Consider the following 18,063-nt stretch of genomic DNA (forward strand, 5'->3'; position numbering starts at 1 on the left):
ACCAGCTCAAGGAAACGGGCAGAGACTAAGGGGGAGCCGACCAGAAATAGACTGAGGGGTTGAGTTATTGGGGTCACCTTGCAGGAAGAAAATGAATCACAAATTCCACCCAGCTTTAAGGTGTTTCTGGCAAACCCAGCCTCTTCTATTTTTTCTATGTCGACCCAATTACGTGCATGTCTGGTAGTGGCCCCGCTGCCGCTGGCTGCTACCGGAGCGCTTTCTCCCGTGGGCATCACAGCTTCGTGTGATGGATACCATGACTTCTGTAAAGTCCCCAACAGCAGAACTGGGATTTGTACCTCAGTTTGATGTGCTCCATTTTCTAATTTTGTAACCCATACCTCCCAAGCTCCCTCAAGTTCCAGTGTAAGGTAATGTCAAGTCAAGAACAATGGATTAAATAGAGCCTTGATGCCTGCTGAAAAATCAGGGCAAAGTCAAGAGGTTTGTCTAACTGGAGAATTTTTACAGGTTGGGCTAAATCCATTATGAATGAAATTGGATTCAGCATGGATATAATGAGAAAGTGGCATTTTAATGAAGACACCCTGGGTGCCCACTGTGAGTCGGTCATTAATAATATAAAGACTTACCGTGACTGAGTCAATATCGACTTTTAAGAGGAAATAGGATATAATCGTTGTTGTATTTCAGCATTATACTAATCTTAACTATACATAGGATATAGGCTTGTTTTACTCAGCCAAGGTTCAAATTGGGTGATGTTTGTCACGTAAAAAAGCAGAAGCCACTATAACGAAATGCATAAACACGTTTAAAACATAGCACCATAGTAAATCATTTATTTACTTTCTTCCAGTAGAAAGCTTGGTATAAATTGCTTCACCTATCAACAATAAACACAATCTATTTTATCACACGACATGAAATTAACTGATTTAGTTATTTTGTTTTTACAGCTGCTTTTTCAGTGACTTTTAAAAAGATGTTTAAATTCCATATTTGAAAGGTAATGGACACAGTATGGAGACTCTTTGATTGAGGTCACTGATATTTTTTAATAAACGTAAAAGAACGGATGTTGACGTGGAAGTGACCTACCAACCAAATACCAAAAAACAAAAGAAACAGAACTGATTGGACCAATCCTTTAGGTGAATCATTCATTGGAATTCAGTTGATAGTGGATGAGTTTGAGTGAATGAGAAAATTTCATTACAATCATTTATGTTTAGAAATACATGTATGCATGAATGTAGATTTTTCTGTAACATCAAATTACTTTTGATAATGAAGTTGTTGGATAAACTCAATTACAACTAACACATCCTACAGGAGTGGTCACTTTTAAACAGAGCCTTGGGTGACAACATCTGAAATAACAAAGTATGCTGGCATTAATCAGAGTATAGAGAAAATGCTTACATTTTTTGTATGAAACTAAGCAAGTGTTTGAGACGCCATGTGAATAGAAGCTGAAAATGAGCCAAACATTCAACAGCATCCCATTACACTATATTGTAAAGTCAGTCGCCCAAGCCTCCGTTTTATCTGAAGGTTAAAATAAAACTACAACTACACACTTTTTTGCCCATGATGTCGTGAAAATGCATGTTGACAGCCTGGTCCACTGATTGTTCAGCCTCGAAAGTAATAAATCCAAAACCTAGCCAACGACCAAGAGTGAATCAAGGTAGCAGGGGGGGTTGTGACAACACAAGATGAAGAACAGTATTGGGCTTCGGCAGAGTGAGGATGTGTCAAGATTGAGCAAGTGCTCCTGGGGTTTGGATGACGTCGCACAAACCCAAAGACACACAGCATCCAAGGCTACCGTATATATAGCCCAGTAGTTTGGAGTCACTCTGTAACATTATGACAACTAAGTGACTTTTTCACATAAAGAATGTATGATAAATATCAGTGAATTTACAGTACCGGTAATATAAATGTTATACTGGCATACTAAAACATCCACGTTTGAGGCAGTTTCATCCAAACACCCTCTTGAATTGTCCAAGTTATTTGGATTTGGAGCACACACTTGTGGCAGACTTTGTTAAAGCATTACAAAGATATGGAGAACACAAACTGTAGTGTAGAATGACTAAAGCTATCTCCAAGCTTTCCCAAATTAATAATTTGATGTTTGAGTCAGCCAGGAAAAGACGTTATTTAACAATAAAACACTGCAGATGGAAACACAAAGATATAGGCCATAACTGGTCTCTCCAAAAATGATGTTTCTGACGTTTTCATGGGGCGTATACAAAGGCAATCAGGAACTAAAAAAACTAAGTAAGAGGAAGACAACAGACCCAGAACAATAAGGTCTTTACTTTTAGCACATTAGTCTCACTGATTACACCAAAAAACAGGACAATATCTGACAAATTGCTAAAATATTTTTCAAAGTGCCACAGTGATCTACTTTCAATTCGACTGAACTGCCACTATAGCAGAAGGAGTTCAGTACGCGTCTCTACTTGGGGAACTAACCTAAATCCAATTAAACATCCTTGGAGACCACATACAGTTTTTAGAGACCTCCAGCTAAGCATCCCCAAGATGTGTGACCTATTGATATTAATAACATCTGTCAATGTCCTGTCCTAAATCTGAATTTAGAACCATGCCACGAATATAGAAAAAGTAACACTTTGTAACGATATCACACTTGTAGCTATAATAAATTGGTCAGTTTTTTGCTATAACATTTTAATACCATTATAATACAAGAGTCAAATATACAGTAAATGTAAATTTTATACTTATAGAAATATATTTTTTTTGCACGTCATCTGTTTTAGACAAAATGAAAGCTATCTTTTAATTTTTAGTTTGTCATTTAATGATTGGATGCAATATCATATAACATGACAGGATAGAAGACACTCAGCCTAGTTCACAAAACATACAACTTTGTATACACCCCAATAATCAATTCAACATTTAGGCAGTTTAAAGAGTTTGGCCTGTACCTCTGTGGTACCAGTCAATGTACAGTAACCTAAAGGAGAAAAGACAAATCTTAAGAGACACAGTTAATCACATTCAAACAATTCACAAGGAGAAGGGGGACAGAGGAAAGAAAAATAGAAAGGGCTCACTTACAAAAATACTTGAATTTCTAGATATGGGAAAACATACTATGCCATTTAAGGTGCATTTATCATTCATGTGCAAAATCAAGGTGAAGGAAACTTATTGCAAGACTAGACATCTAATGATTTGAATGTTTAAAGTTACGCTAATAAAAGTTGTGCAATGATGTTAACTGGTGCATTCATCATATTAAATTCCAATGACAAACTATTCTTTCTCCCAACAGAGAGTAAACGAAATGAAGGCGGAACATTAACACAAAACAAATTGTGGGTCACTGGTCGCAGCATCATTGCTACTGTATGTAGGACAAATGTAGATGAAACAGATGTGACTGGAGCTCAGTGGGCAGAGTCTGACACCAACATTGCCGGTGGCAGGTTGGATTCCCAGTGAGGCAATTCTCACTATACATGTCACTACACATTCCCAGTAATCCAAAAAAAAAATTTCTTGCTTTAATTCATTGCCATATTATTTTTATTATGTATTACATATACAGTGATGCCTTGTTTTTCGTGGTTAATGGGAAATGTCCCCACCCCCGTGAAAATCCGCGAAGTAGAGGCAGAGCTTATTTACTTTTTTTTTATTTTTTTTTTTTTTATGTGTGTTCATTGTATTTATTCAGATTTAACAGCATTGGAAAGAGATACATATAAGACATGTTTTTGCCTTTTTACCCCAAAGTATAGTTTAAAAAAAAAAAAAAAACTTGTACAGTATTTTTTAATGTTTTTTATGCACTGCAAACGTAATAATAATGATATAAAAGAGATATATATATAAAAAAAAAAAACTGATTTGTAAATGTATACATGCATATACCTTAAAGCAGTAATGTGAAGTAAGGTTGGCCAAGCATATTTTTGAATAATATCAATGGCTAAACAGTTGTAAGCCTATTTTCGTTATTTTTTTAAACGCAACCCTTCCAGATTCTTTGTTTAACCCATAGCAACGCCCTTGACAACGAAAATGCTTTTCTTCGGCAATCTTCGGAAATTACGTCACACCGGGAAGTGCGAGGGAAGTCCGCCATAGAACAATATTGTTTGTTGCATTGCTTCTCGGTAAGATGCCACGACGGTGTGTGGCAATGTTTTGTTCTCACTCGAAACGTTGTATGAGTGGCCAAAGGATAGCAGGGCACGTAAATGGACATCTTTCGTTCGTACGAAGCGAATGAATTTCACGCCATCATCGAGTAGTGCTCAAGGATTTGCCAAAAAGTAAGTGTGATCTTTGGATAGATGACTGATGACTTTGTCAAAGCAGAGCTGCCAACTGTTGTGGAATGAACAGTATAAGCTAGCGACGTTAGCCTAAATTTAACTCGTGGCAATCCCCGATCATAGTTGTTGTTGCGTTCGCTAGGTTAAGCGTGTTTAAATTGTGCGTCATCTACGATCTTGTCCACTGTCAATTGGGAAAGGGGTTTGGATGTGCGTATAAGCGGGTCGGCGTCGCGGTAATTCACGGTCACGTTGCAGTAAGAGACACACACCGCCGGTGAGTTTGTGCACATTTATTTGTATTTGTATTATGTATTTCCACCATCATGCTTCAAGCATTGCATTGCATTTGTACGGTTCGGCGTTTCTTTCACGGTGATCGCTTGATAGCCTTCTAGTTTGTGTTTCACGAGAGCCGCTGACACTGACAGGTCACAACTTAGCGTGCTGGCATTGAGTCAATCTCGCAACGAATCAGCGAGCGGCTAAAGTCACGCAGTGAATCATGGGAAATGTAGTCTCAGGACAACACTGAAGTGGTGCTTTGTAATCTGTTCGCTTCTGTGAAAAAACTACATTTCCTCACGCCATTAGACGCCATTTCCTGCTGAGAGCTGTGCCGAGCTGTGTTCTTACTGTTAGCTCTATGTGTTAATAAAGAAACAAAGCTGTCAGCACGTCATGTGTTCGATACATTTGTAAAAAAAAAAACTCATAACAAGACACTATGCACGATCCGTTTAAGAGACGCTGGAGTAGTAGGAGGCGAGGAGGAGATCAGCGAGAAGCAAAACTTCGCGGTCGAATGTGGCGGCAGTCCGCTATTATTTTGTTTTCTTATTGTTGCCACAATAAAGTGGAGAAAGCCATCAACGACTCATCTCCTTCTTTCCCCCCAACGTTTTTATATTATTATTTTGTATGCACGAGAGCTGCCAGATCTGCCAAAATAAACATGAAGTCTGATTTTTTTTTTTTTAACAATGTCATCAGATAGACAAAAACATTAAATTATGTGCAAATGCCTGCATCTTCAAATCATGAAAATAATAACAGCCTATATCTTACCAATTTTGTAATCTCGATGGGTCTTGTATCCATTCCATGTCAGGTAGTCTAGGCACATTGTTTGCATCCTGATTACCGTCTGGCGAAAACATGTTAAGTCCAACATAAAATTCCAAGCTCCTCTTCTTCCTCAGACTCTTCAAAAACTTGGATCTCCTCCCTTGCGCTCTATCTATCGCCTATATCGCTGTTTGAATCACTGTTTGAAGGGCTTTGTATGGCAGCCGTATCTATGGAGCTGCCATCGCTGTTCCCAGTGTGACGTATCACTTCCGGGTTCGTCCCCTTTCAGGCTCGAACTTCGGAAAAGCGATTATTTTGTCAAATATACAACATATAAATTATTTTTTCATGCTTTATTTGTTGGACAATGTTTAATTACTTTAATTGTGACCCTATTTGGCATGTTATGAAATTACCTCACATTACTGCTTTAACATTTAAAAAATAAAATACTACATTCATTTTTTTTTTTTTGATTGACAGAAATCCATGATGGACTGAGGGCGCTAAGTTTGAAGCGCAAAGTAGCAAGGGATCACTATTATACAACACTTACTATTAATAATATAATGATTATTATTATAATAATGATATTGTATCATCATAATTGATACTGTTTAAAATATATAATTAATTAATCATTATTGGCATAACCATTTCAATATAATATATCATTTTATATGTTTTTTATTATGTAATATAGGTAGTGGTTAATGCTATCAGGAAGTTAGGTTGCCTTTTTGAAAAGTAAAAACAATAAACTCTTAGTCTCATGGAATGCATCATCACTTTCATTATTGAGGCCCCTTTGAACATATTGCCCAGAACTCAAACTGTTCTTATTGCCTCTTGCACTGTGACCATCTGGCTGCCTTGGATGTACCCCCTTTTATTTGATGCTTTGCCTCCCAAAGCATCTGCTAACAACTTGTATTAACGTTTTGCATCTCATCCTTTTCTCCAGAGGTTCTCCAGATTAGAAAATGAGGCTCTGGCTACTTAAAATATCTTCTAAAAATGCTGTTTTGCAGCTATCCAAACTCTGGAATGTTCTTAAGACTATTGGTGGTTCATGCTATGTAACCTTTTCCTTTCAACAAGTCAAAACGCTGTTGAAACAGATGCAGTAAACGCTAACAGGTTCAGAATGAGGAAATTAAGTATTTCTGACAAAACCTCCGAAACCGAACTATCTTTAAGAACCGCTTTGCACTCCGACATTATATTCAACTAGGTAGTGGCTTCCTGGTCACATCTGTAGCCCCAGCCTCTTTCTCCCTATTGTCTCGAACATCAGATGACCTGGGAAGTGGTTGGACAGTTGAGGTTTGCAAGATGGCACTACATGATGAATCAGGAAGTACCGTGTTGCTTGCTAGGCTAGCATGTAAGCGCTATGGACAAAAACCAATATTGAATGCCCGTGAGCATCGATCTCTCAGGTAGCACTGCACCAAAAAGCTACATCAATGTGGAGAGGATATGACCACATGGTCACATAATGTGATCACATCACACATGATGTGCTGCATCGTTGAGTGCAACTTAAATCTACTATGCAAAGCAAAAGTCCTTTATCAACAACACCCAGAGACTGCGTCTCTGGGCCCGAATTCATCTAAGATGGACTGAAGCAAAGCGGAAAAGTGTTCTGTGGTCTGATGTTTCAAATTGTGGACGTCGTGCCCATTGGGCCAAAGAGGCAAGTAACTATCCTGACTGTTATAGATGCATCCAAACAACTTCTTTTTCATGGAATCCCCTGCGTATTTCAGCAAGACAAAGCTAAACCACATTCTGCATATGTTACAACACCATGCCTACATAATAAAAGAGTGCGGGTACTAGCCTAGCCTGCCTGCAGTCCAGACCTGTCTCCAATTGAAAATATATATGGCACATTATGAAGCATAAAATACGATAACGGAAACCCCGGACTTCTGAATAGCTGAAGATGCACATCAAGCAAGAATGGGAAAAAAATCCACCTAATAAGTATGAACAATTTGTGTCCTCAGTTCACAAACAATTACTGAATGTTGATTTAAAGAAAAAAGGTGATATGACACAGTAGTAAACATGATCTTAGCCCAGCTTTTTTGGAATGTGTTGGAGCAATATAATTCGAATTAAAAAATTCTAATTTGATTTAAAAAAAATAAAAAATCGCAAATTCATCGGAATTGAAATTTTACTCTAATAAATATCAAATGGTGTGATTTTTTTTAAATGATGAATTTTGAGATGATCTTTACTCGAGATAGTGCTAGTTAGTGTAGGAGTTTAATTTATTTGTTGTTGTTGTTTGTTCTTCTGTCTCTCTCCTTCTCCTTTTTTCTGTCCCCCCATAACCCTTTCCTCTTCGCTGCTTTCTCCTAATAAATGGAAAACAATGAATAATCACAGCCCTTTTCACACACATATCCAGGGAAACTCCCGTGTAAGGCGACGCGGGATTTACTCGCATCAATGCTTTCACACAAGTAGAGATGTCCAGAGAAGGGCGCGAGTTGGACACCTTCAAAGACTTGTCCCGTGTTGCCGACTGGCACTCTCTGTGTGGGGAGGGCTGCTGGCGCGATTCTATAACCCAGACATTACGTCATTTTTGGTCGGCATCGGCTGTCACAATGTTGGTCAAATCGTGTTTTGCTCCGGAGGGAGCGTTCCCGACGTCGTAACTAACCACTGGAGAGCCAGCCAGAAAGCCGCCAGGGGAAGGAAGAATCCTGCTGGCTTGGTTAGTATTATTGATCCTCGTCGACCTACTGTCACGGACCCATTGTGTTATTCGCCCTTTTCCGCTATCGCGTGTATTTTTGTTTGTATTTTAACATCCCTCCGTTGTTTTCTGATTTGAAGTATAACATTGTTTCTGCAGTAACGGACCCTAACATTGGCTACAAAATAAACCATACATTTCCAAAGATGGACGATGGACCCACTTCCTCGGCTTTACGATCTCGTAGCAATTTAATTTCATTATGTTTTCAGTTTCATTGTGCTATTTCCATCTTGCCATGTTGATAATTGCGATGTTTATCGCTTTTCGTCTTACTGTGAAGAGAGAGGAAGTGACGATCGGCCCGCCATGATATTTAAGTCATTAGCCATCGTGCTGTGACTCGGGAATTTAACACCTGCTTTCACATAGACCGCTTCCCGGGAAAGTCCCGGACTAAGACACGACCCGTGAAATGTCCATGTAATCTCCGTGTCAGTCGACCCGGGAAATTGGTTTCACACATAATGGCTACCAGTTTAAATCCCGCGATTTTCCTAGTATTTTGGCGTGTTTGAAAGGGGCTTCAGATTCCCAATCTCAGTCTCCAGCAGTTGAAAAGGACAGGTTAAAAAAAAAAAGTCATGGGTAAGATCTTTTTTTTTTTTTAGTTAAGTAAATGGGTCCATTCAAAACACTAAGAAGTATTTTTGCAATACAGTTTGATGTCTTCTCTCTAAAATAAATGTCAAATTTTATGCTGTCAGTTTTGTGTACATTAAAGTATGGAAGTAGTTTCAGCATGGTATGACCTTAAATGGCATGCCCATACAGTGTAAATAGCAGGGGGAGGGGCGGGGAATTATGAGCTGCAGTGATTAAAATGAATGTCATTTCAACAGCTGAATGGTTTGTTTCTCTTTGGGCCAGAATAGTTTGTCCTTAGATTTAAGATGGTAAGGTATGGATGGAGGGAGGGTTGAAAACGGGATCAGCTTTTACCTCGGGGCCTCTGCTTCTCTGCATCATAGATCATTACCACCTCTGTGACCTTGAATTAGAAAAGGGAAACGGTGGCCATTTAGAGAAAGCAGAAAAATTCTGTTTACCTAAGACAAATATAAAATTAATATCTCACTTTTATAAAATTTGGTTTTATCATGACTAATGTATAAATCAGTGGATCCAAATATTCATAAAACTAACATTAATTGATGATTATGGAATTTACAATACTCACCACTCCGAACCTATTGAAATAGTCCCTGAGTTCAGGCTCGCCACAGTTATGGGGGATTCCACCTACAAATATCTTCTTTGATTTATTGCTATCGGCTTTGCTGCCCTTCTGAAAGAAAACAAGGAGTGTATGGATTACAGTGCCCGTTAAAGGATCCCTCTGGGAAGGGCCGCTTAGCTGTCATCTATTCAGGCAGTGCAGAAGAAATTAGGTTCTCCTCTTGCCCTGGGGTATAATTCTTAACATGTCATGTCAATGCAAACACTAGTCTCCACAAATCAGGGAACATGGCTTCCTTCCTCCACTCACTCACTTCACAATCGCACTGCACTGCACTCAAACTGTAAAGGCTCGAGGCTGCTTCTACAACAAAGACTTTAATCAAATGCATCTATTGCTTTGCTAGTAAAAACAGTGACGACCTAGAGGGCCTCACTCACAATGGCCTCTGACATTCAAAGCCCATGCTTGCAGACAGATACAGTATGACAAAAGGCAATTATTCATCTGCTACACAATTGGATAACGTCTGTATTCAGTGAATAGAGGGACAACTGAACAGTTTTCTCCTTTTTTTTTCTTTTAGGTTTTTTAAACTGCAGTGACGACGCATGATTTTCTTCACTACTATCACACAATTATATTATAATTCTAAGTCAGGTTCATAAGAGAAAATAGCGCTTCAAGTGCCAGTCATAGCAGTGCTACTCCTTAGACTTAATGATATTGTTGGAGTAATTTGGTCACTACTGTATACTACCGGTAGGTACATGCAGACAATATAACGGGTTATCATAAAGCATTGAATTTTGATTCTCAAATTTGAGGGTGTATAAGTGCATTGTACTATATTCTCATTGTCAACATGTTTCAAAGGTGTTGTTTCAAATATGTATTAAACATCAAACTGCTAATCAAATCTGAGTCCTAACCCTAAGAAACTCATGTTTGACAGAAAGAAATTAGAATTGCCAAGACAGAGGTTTACTGCGCACATGAACTGGACGTTTTATGAACAGCTTGATTAGAGACGAGCTGGATCACGGAATGAATTACAATAATATCTCAATACGATGGTCCAGGCAATTTTTCTCAAATAAATTCCAGTGTTGGTTGCTCTGTGCATAAGTTCCGGAATGTGTGGTTTATTATTATTACTAGAGATAGACTGATTATTTGCACCAATATTTGGAAATTTGGCCTGTAGTTTAATCCTACCGGCCGAGATGAAAAAAAATCTATTTAAAAATGGGTTATTTTGGCTCAGATGCAGCCGTGCCTCTCTCTCTTGCCTGCTGTCTCCTGCACTAGTATTCACCCCGTCCTCTGATTGTTTAAATGGTAATTGTAAATGGAGTTGCACTTGTATTGTGCTTTTCCACCTTTTTAAGACCCTCAAAGCGCTTCACCCTGTATCCTCATCTACCTACTGGCAGTGTTGTTAATAATGGCGTTAGAGTATAACGCGTGTACAAGTTTTTTTATGAGTGAGTAATCTAATTAATTAATTTTTCCATCTTTGGAACACCGTTACCGTTATGAGATGAGAGCGGGCGCGTTGCCGCATTACTACACACTGCTCACAACTGCCTGGGAGGTAAGGGCGGGGGGGGGGGGGGGGGGGGGGGGGGGTGACGCCTTTACAAACGCGACGATGATTGGCTCAGAGCATTCACGTTAGCATTAGCATTTAGCGTGGCGGGTGTCATCTTAAACTTTTTTTTTTCCACATACAGTTCGTAGCGTCTAGATGAGTACAATCATTTTATAACAATGTATTGTTTTCCCGCTGATTATGCATTATCATCACCAAGTTGGTGTTGTCCTTGTAGATGCTACAATATATTTTTTTATAGGGCTGTCAAAATTTTCGCGTTAACGGGCGGTAATTAATTTTTTTAATTAATCACGTTAAAATATTTGACGCAATTAACGCACATGCCCCGCTCAAACAGATTAAAATGACAGCACAGTGCAATGCCAACTTGTTACTTGTGTATTTTGGAGTTTTGTCGCCCTCTGCTGGCGCTTGGGTGCGACTGATTTTATGGGCTTAAGCACCCATGAGCATTGTGTAATTATTGACATCAACAATGGCGAGCTACTAGTTTATTTTTTGATTGAAAATTTTACAAATTTTATTAAAACGAAAACATTAAGAGGGGTTTTAATATAACATTTCTATAACTTGTACTAACATTTATCTTTTAAGAACTACAAGTCTCTCTATCCATGGATCGCTTTAACAGAATGTTAATAATGTTAATGCCATCTTGTTGATTTATTGTAATAATAAACAAATACAGTACTTATGTACCGTATGTTGAATGTTTATATCCATCTTGTGTCTTATCTTTCCATTCCAACAATAATTTACAGAAAAATATGGCATATTTTATAGATGGTTTGAATTGCGATTAATTACGATTAATTAATTTTTAAGCTGTAATAAACTCTATTGAAAATTTTAATCGTTTGACAGCCCTAATTTTTTAATTATTAAAAATAGTCACTTGCCCTAAACCTTTCTTGAATGACGTTTCCATGAGCAAGGACAGGAGAGGTAGGAGACTCAGAGGCTCACCTGCATATTGAAAAATATATCTATATATATTAGGGGTGTGACGATACTTTGTAACTGTAACTAATTACTTTTTTATAGTAAGATTAACAACACTGCCTACTGGTGACACACTACCAGTAGCAACATGGGGTTTAGTATCTTGCTCAAGGATACTTAGATGAGGTCATCAGGGCAGAGAATCGAACCCACAACCTCTGGGTTGGGGAACGACTACTCTACCAGTGAACAACTCCTCCCCCTATTATTAGCTATTATTTTCTATTTGTGTGATTGAATAAACATGCCTTTAGCGTTTCAATGTTTTTATTATTCCTTTTTTTTACGCCAATTTTTACACTTTTACTGCAGATGAATATCGGCTCCAAAAATCGGTTATCGGCCCCTCTAACTATTAATTATCGGTATTAGTCCTGAAAACCTATTATCGGTCAATTTCTTATTATTACTCTAATAATCAGTATGATTTATCTAGTATTTAAGGCATAAATGCCTAACATTGACTGGCCAGAAGGAATCAGATTCTCCTTACCCATCCTTCCTTAGTTCGCGATTTTTCAGGTTGCATTCCTCGAGGAGTGCATGGCTTCGGGTCAATCTAACAGCATAGAGACGAAACTTAACAATCAACAAGGCATGTCAACGCTTTTTACAATTTGATTATCTGAATAAATGATTGATGACATTGCGGTAGAGTACACGAAAAAAACAGCGTGTTTATACACAGTCAGAATAACGATGCAAGCAGCAAGGTTTGGTTAATTTGACTTTGAACAGGTAAGTCTTGTAGAGCAAGCCACTATAAGTTTTCAAGAACGTGTATACCGCAGAATACACTTAAGTACTCATACTTAATCATCCAGCTAATGTGAATAATCAAATACAGTTAAACTGGTTGAAACTTACAACACATTTATTAATAGAAGCAGACATTTCAGGAGTATTTTTATATGAAATACTTACATTTCTGCCATCTAAATTATGTGGCTTTGTCTCCAGCACTGTCCGTACACAATTGGGGTCTTTGAATTTGACAAAACCAAAGCCTCGCGACTGATTAGTTGTTTTGTCCTTCATTATAACACAATCTACCACTTCCCCATATTGTGAAAAGTAGTTTCTCAGGGTTTCTGAGGGAAAAAGATAAAAATGGAAATAATTATTAACCACAACACAGAAACACTGCAAATGTGCAATGGTAATAAATGAGATTAGTCAGCCCTGTTTGCCTTCTGAACATGAGCGGTAAATAAATGTGTATACACCTGCTTTTAATGTTATAAAGTTTGAGAAAAAACCTTGAGCACAGGCAATAAAAGGTCAATCATCATCAGCAAATTTACAACAGAAGTACACACATGAGATGTTATGTATTCTAAATGCCTGAAAGACTGACCCAGTACCATCTTCCTTAGCACCAAGCACAACACACGCCACAGCCCTGAGATGCCAGTACACACCCAAGTGAGCAAGTTTCAACAAATGAGGAGTCTGTAATTGCTCTTCTCTTTGCTGGGAAGCCCTGCGGACAATGCCAAGGGAACAAGCAGAGTTCCACAGTACCGTGCTTGAGATCTTTATGGTACAGTGCCGTTAAAACACACACGTACATAGTAACACAATGGCCAAACAAGCAAGCACCAATGAAGAGCTGGACACAGGCTAGACTAGAACATATCTGAGGAGGTTGTTTAGCTACACTAAAGCAGCTAACCTTTAGCAAAACTCAAATGAGTATGATGATAAACATTCATTTTTTTCCTTGTGTCTAGGGGTAACACAAGAACAAAATTTTGAGTGTTGGAAAAAATGATTATTTTCCACTTATGATGAGCAAGGTCTCTGCAATGCAGTTATTAACACAGTCCTTCAAGTTTGTATTAAACAAAACAGTTTTTTAAAGAGCACCGTTTTTTTCACCAAAGGTTTTTTAATAGGCTATGAAGAAAATGCTAGTATTTTCAATAGACAGTCACACACCCACAACTACCCCCTCCCCCCAAAAAATGTAATTTATAAAAAGCAACAATAATTCAAACATTCAACTTTTCTTTGTTTCCTAGCAAAATAATTCAAACATTCAACTTTTCTTTCAGTTTCCTAGCAAAATTGACACACCACAATTCTGCATGCATGCTTAACCTTTTGCAAAAAGCTAGCCAGGTTCTCTTTTACAACAAGTTTGCCAATTTGTCCTGGAAAAAAATGGCTGTTTAAACAATACAATAGTATTGTGTACTATTTAGTTTCTACATAAAATAAAAGTACCTTCATGATACATACCTTGTGTTGTGCTCCAGTCCAGCCCACCAACAAATAATTTTCTACAGAAAAAAAAAAGACCACACAAAACAGTTCATGATTACCTTACAGTTATACAACCGTAAACAGTCCTTTGAGGCACAATAGTGTAAATTGTCAAATACCTATATAAAAGTTTGCTGGTCAGGTACAGTGTAGGCATGTGTTGGTATGATATTCTAAGGGTATGATAACCTTAAGCAAAAATATCACGGTTTCACTCTGTCACGGTACTGCAATTAAAGCTCTAAAATTTGTTACTTTGAGACATTTGGGTTTAAAAAAAAACTCCGTTTAACAGGGTTTTTATTTTTCAAAACATACTAGCAAATTGGAACATAAGTATAATGTTAAGTTCAACAACAACAACAAAAATCTAAATAAAACTAAAGAAAATGTCGTCCTTTAGGCGACCCTAAAACTACAGCCACAGCTCAACATTATTATTATATCAGGGGAAAAAATGAATTATTTACCATAAAAAGCACTTGTGTATAACTCTTATCATGTTTACATCATACACACACTCTTTCTAAACACAGACTGTTGCCAGAGAGAAAACAACAACACGTTTTACCACCGCAAGACACACTAAACACGCTGGAGTTAACTCTCGTCGCTAGTGGGAAACGTTCATGACAGTGTTTACCAACTTTTAATAATGCATTAATGCGAAATCATATCGGAGGTATTGCCTCCTCGAAGCCACCCAACGCAAACATGTTTTACATGTCGGTTGGCTCTCCTCCACTAAGTCGCTGCTATCTGTAACCGAAGTAATCCCATACCAGCGATTTCGTTTTCATTGATGGGGGAAAAAGTTCAGGAGTTTCACCTCCTCCAGCCATCGTGTAGGACAGCAGACTCAGTGACAGTGAGCAACAACCGGTGTGGGAGGGTTGAGCCTTGCAGCTGCAAACGAAGGATTTCTCCATGCATTTTTGGGACATAAAAAATAGCTAATAACGTAGGAACGGTATGATGGAAAATTTTTGCGGTTTTGAAACCTTGACGTTTTCCAACCACGGTATACCTTGAAACCGGTAATCGGCACATATCTAATACAGTGTGTACAGTGTAAAATGTCAGTTCGACATACAGTAGTGAAAGAAGTGTACACACAGTCAGGCACACAGTACAATGGTGTGACTAGAAAGATACACATGTGTGGGGTCAAATATTTAAATTTACTCAATTAAGTCTACAATTGTAAAAAGTAATTTTGTAGTAAAATATTAAACAGTTAGATAATCAGGTGCACTAATGTAAACAGTAAGGCACACAGAGGGAAATACGCATGCACACACAATCAGGTACACAATTGTAAGCAGTCAACTGTACATGATAAGGTATGCTGTATCTGTATGTACAGTCGGAAATAGTAGTTCAGCCAAGTACAAATGAATTCGTGTATATAAGTGTAGTATGTGTGTGTAGCGCGTGTAAATAACAATCTTTTGTATCTTACGTATTTTTTACACAGTATATATTAGGCACTTATGCTCGTTTTCACCGTCCAGTTAATCCAAAGGTATATAAATGACACAGGCTGGAGCCGGCTATATCCAGTCTCAGCACGGCGGTCCCGGTTGGAGAGATCCTGCCGGTGTTCGGAGCGCTTCCCGAAGATGCTGCAACTTCACGAGCAATTTATCATCCCGGACTGGCACTATCAAGCTCGTTGCATCGCGGACACACTTGACGACCGTGACATCGGTGGAGGACGAGCGGGACAGAGGATGCGGTGCCCGCCAAGTGTCCTCCTGTGTCCAAGTCGGTCCGGTCATACTTGGGCTTCGCTGGCAAACGTCAGCTAGGCTAGCTCATATGCCCGGAACCGAAAGGAAAACACAACCGGCATAAGTGGATAACGTGCCACTTTTGCACATTGGCATGGCAAGCAATTTGTCAAAAGGCAATACCGTAGGAGAGCGTTTCTGCTTCAGCTACTACCCGCGCGACTTCCACCATAAAATGTACTTTTTTTGCCCCTATTTGCGGGCGCTAACGGTCTCGCTAACTAACTGGAGCTAACCTAGCTCGTTTGCAAACGCTAGCTGTCAAATGAGAAGCTCAGCAAGAGGTCTGAGCCTGACAGAGTTCAAGTTCCGAAAAACACTTTCCGTCCCAGCTCCCATGGAACAGCACTTCCGCGGTAGGACGGAGCTTACCCGATTTCATCGCCGACTAAATTGTTGTTCATTTCTGAGGCTGAAGCGGGGCTGCGTGTACTGTGGCCGGCTTCTCGCTTGAGTGCTGCCCCTCTCAAGACTGAGAGCGAAGGAAGGTCACTCCGCTTTTTGGTTCAAAACTGCTCTGCGCAATGACGACACTGCAGAGTGCACCGCCTTTAAAGGAACACTCATCCACCACTTCCAGAGACCACCACCGCGATTTGAGTGGTTTACTACTCTTCAAATCCTGTATGATTAAAATCATACTAACAATAGCAGTGAAAGGAAATAAAGCTTACAAATCGGAAACCTCATCACTTGTGTTCCTTCACGAGCAAGGCATAAGCGGAGTTTAAGGGGGGGGGCAGGCCCCCCTGGTGGACGAAAAGTGTCATTGCATGTAATTGACTTTCCTATATATACAAAAGTTTTAAAGCAATAAAACAAACAACAAAAATGAATGAAATGAACAAAAAACGATATTTTTATAATGGGTCAAAATTATTTTTCGAACAGATCATGTGACGAGCACCTTAGACGGTCATTTGCTTTGCATATTATTTTCAACAACAACAAAAATGCCCTCCCCTATTTTTTTTTTCAAATGATTTTTTTCTTTGTTTGAATTTTTTTTTTTGTTTTTTTTTTTTTGTAGCAACTTTTTGGGGGATTGAATGATTTAGACACAAATGACACACAAAAAGGATTGCTAAAATCAAAGAAAACTTTTTTTAATTAAAAATTAAGTGTTCAAATGCAAATATTTGAGTCTCAATTTTTTTTTTTTGCATTCAATAACTTTTTTTCTGTGATTATATTTTTTCTTATTTTGATTGAAGTGATGTTTCTTTTGAAAATATATATTTTCTGTTTGAAGCAACTTATTTTTTGATTGAATAATAAAGACACAAATGTCCTAGCCAAAATCTGGCCCAAACACAAAACAACATTACTTCAATCAAAAAAGTTGCTTATACCAAAAAAAAAAAAACAATGACTTCAATCAAAAAAAAAAATTCAAAGAAAAATAGCTTTCTAATGCATTTTTTTTAGTTTCAAATTTATTTTTGCATTCAAACACTTTTTTTTTTTTTTTGAAGTGACTTTTTTAAATTGAAAATATACATTTTGATTGAAGGAACTTTTTTTGGGATCAAATAATGAAGACACAAATCTACCTCCATATGGCTCCGCCCAGGGGGTACAATTTTTGACATGGGTAACGACATGGGTAACGACATTGGCACGACACCGGCGGGCATAACATATTTAATGGATGGCGATCTTGGCGAAAAGTCCTGTCCTAAGCAGCCTGATTTAGAATTCCCCTCAAGAATGATGGGAAACAAAAAACACTCATTTTCAACTTATTATAAATATTATTGTAAGTTAATTTTATTGCTGACACTGCGTTTTGGGGTCATCAACATGTTGTGCCCCTCCCTGCTCCAAAAGTCAAACTCCGCCTATGGAGCAAGGTCAATAATTCTGTGCCAAGCTAGTAGCCAATTGCAAATGGAATCATTATGCCTTTAACGCGATAGACATCCAATCCATTTTGATTGGGAGACCTGGCAGCGATCATTAATTTACTATTGTAAATTATATTGACATATTCTGATGGTTAGGTGAAAAAAAACATCTCAAGTTGTATAGTAATAAAGTCGAAA

General features: G+C 38.3%; 1 protein-coding gene across 4 annotated transcripts in view; it reads right to left on the reverse strand.

Annotated features, from left to right (window-relative positions):
- dazap1 (DAZ associated protein 1) overlaps positions 1 to 16,719 on the reverse strand; it is a 34,890-nt gene extending 18,171 nt beyond the window's left edge. For 2 of the 4 annotated variants that reach the window (XM_057840937.1, XM_057840933.1), the window contains exons 1-7: positions 16,391 to 16,719; positions 14,202 to 14,242; positions 12,882 to 13,048; positions 12,451 to 12,516; positions 9,338 to 9,445; positions 9,100 to 9,148; positions 1,548 to 1,630 (exon numbers count right to left, since the gene is read on the reverse strand). In XM_057840937.1, coding sequence (XP_057696920.1) covers positions 1,548 to 1,630; positions 9,100 to 9,148; positions 9,338 to 9,445; positions 12,451 to 12,516; positions 12,882 to 13,048; positions 14,202 to 14,242; positions 16,391 to 16,422 — 546 coding nt within the window. In that variant the 5' untranslated portion in view covers positions 16,423 to 16,719. The remainder of the gene's footprint in view (positions 1 to 1,547; positions 1,631 to 9,099; positions 9,149 to 9,337; positions 9,446 to 12,450; positions 12,517 to 12,881; positions 13,049 to 14,201; positions 14,243 to 16,390) is intronic. The other 2 variants (XM_057840935.1, XM_057840936.1) reach the window with 2 other exon arrangements.
- Positions 16,720 to 18,063: the final 1,344 nt, after the last annotated feature.

The sequence above is a fragment of the Corythoichthys intestinalis genome, chromosome 7 (assembly GCF_030265065.1).
Source record: "Corythoichthys intestinalis isolate RoL2023-P3 chromosome 7, ASM3026506v1, whole genome shotgun sequence".
NCBI lineage: Eukaryota > Metazoa > Chordata > Actinopteri > Syngnathiformes > Syngnathidae > Corythoichthys > Corythoichthys intestinalis.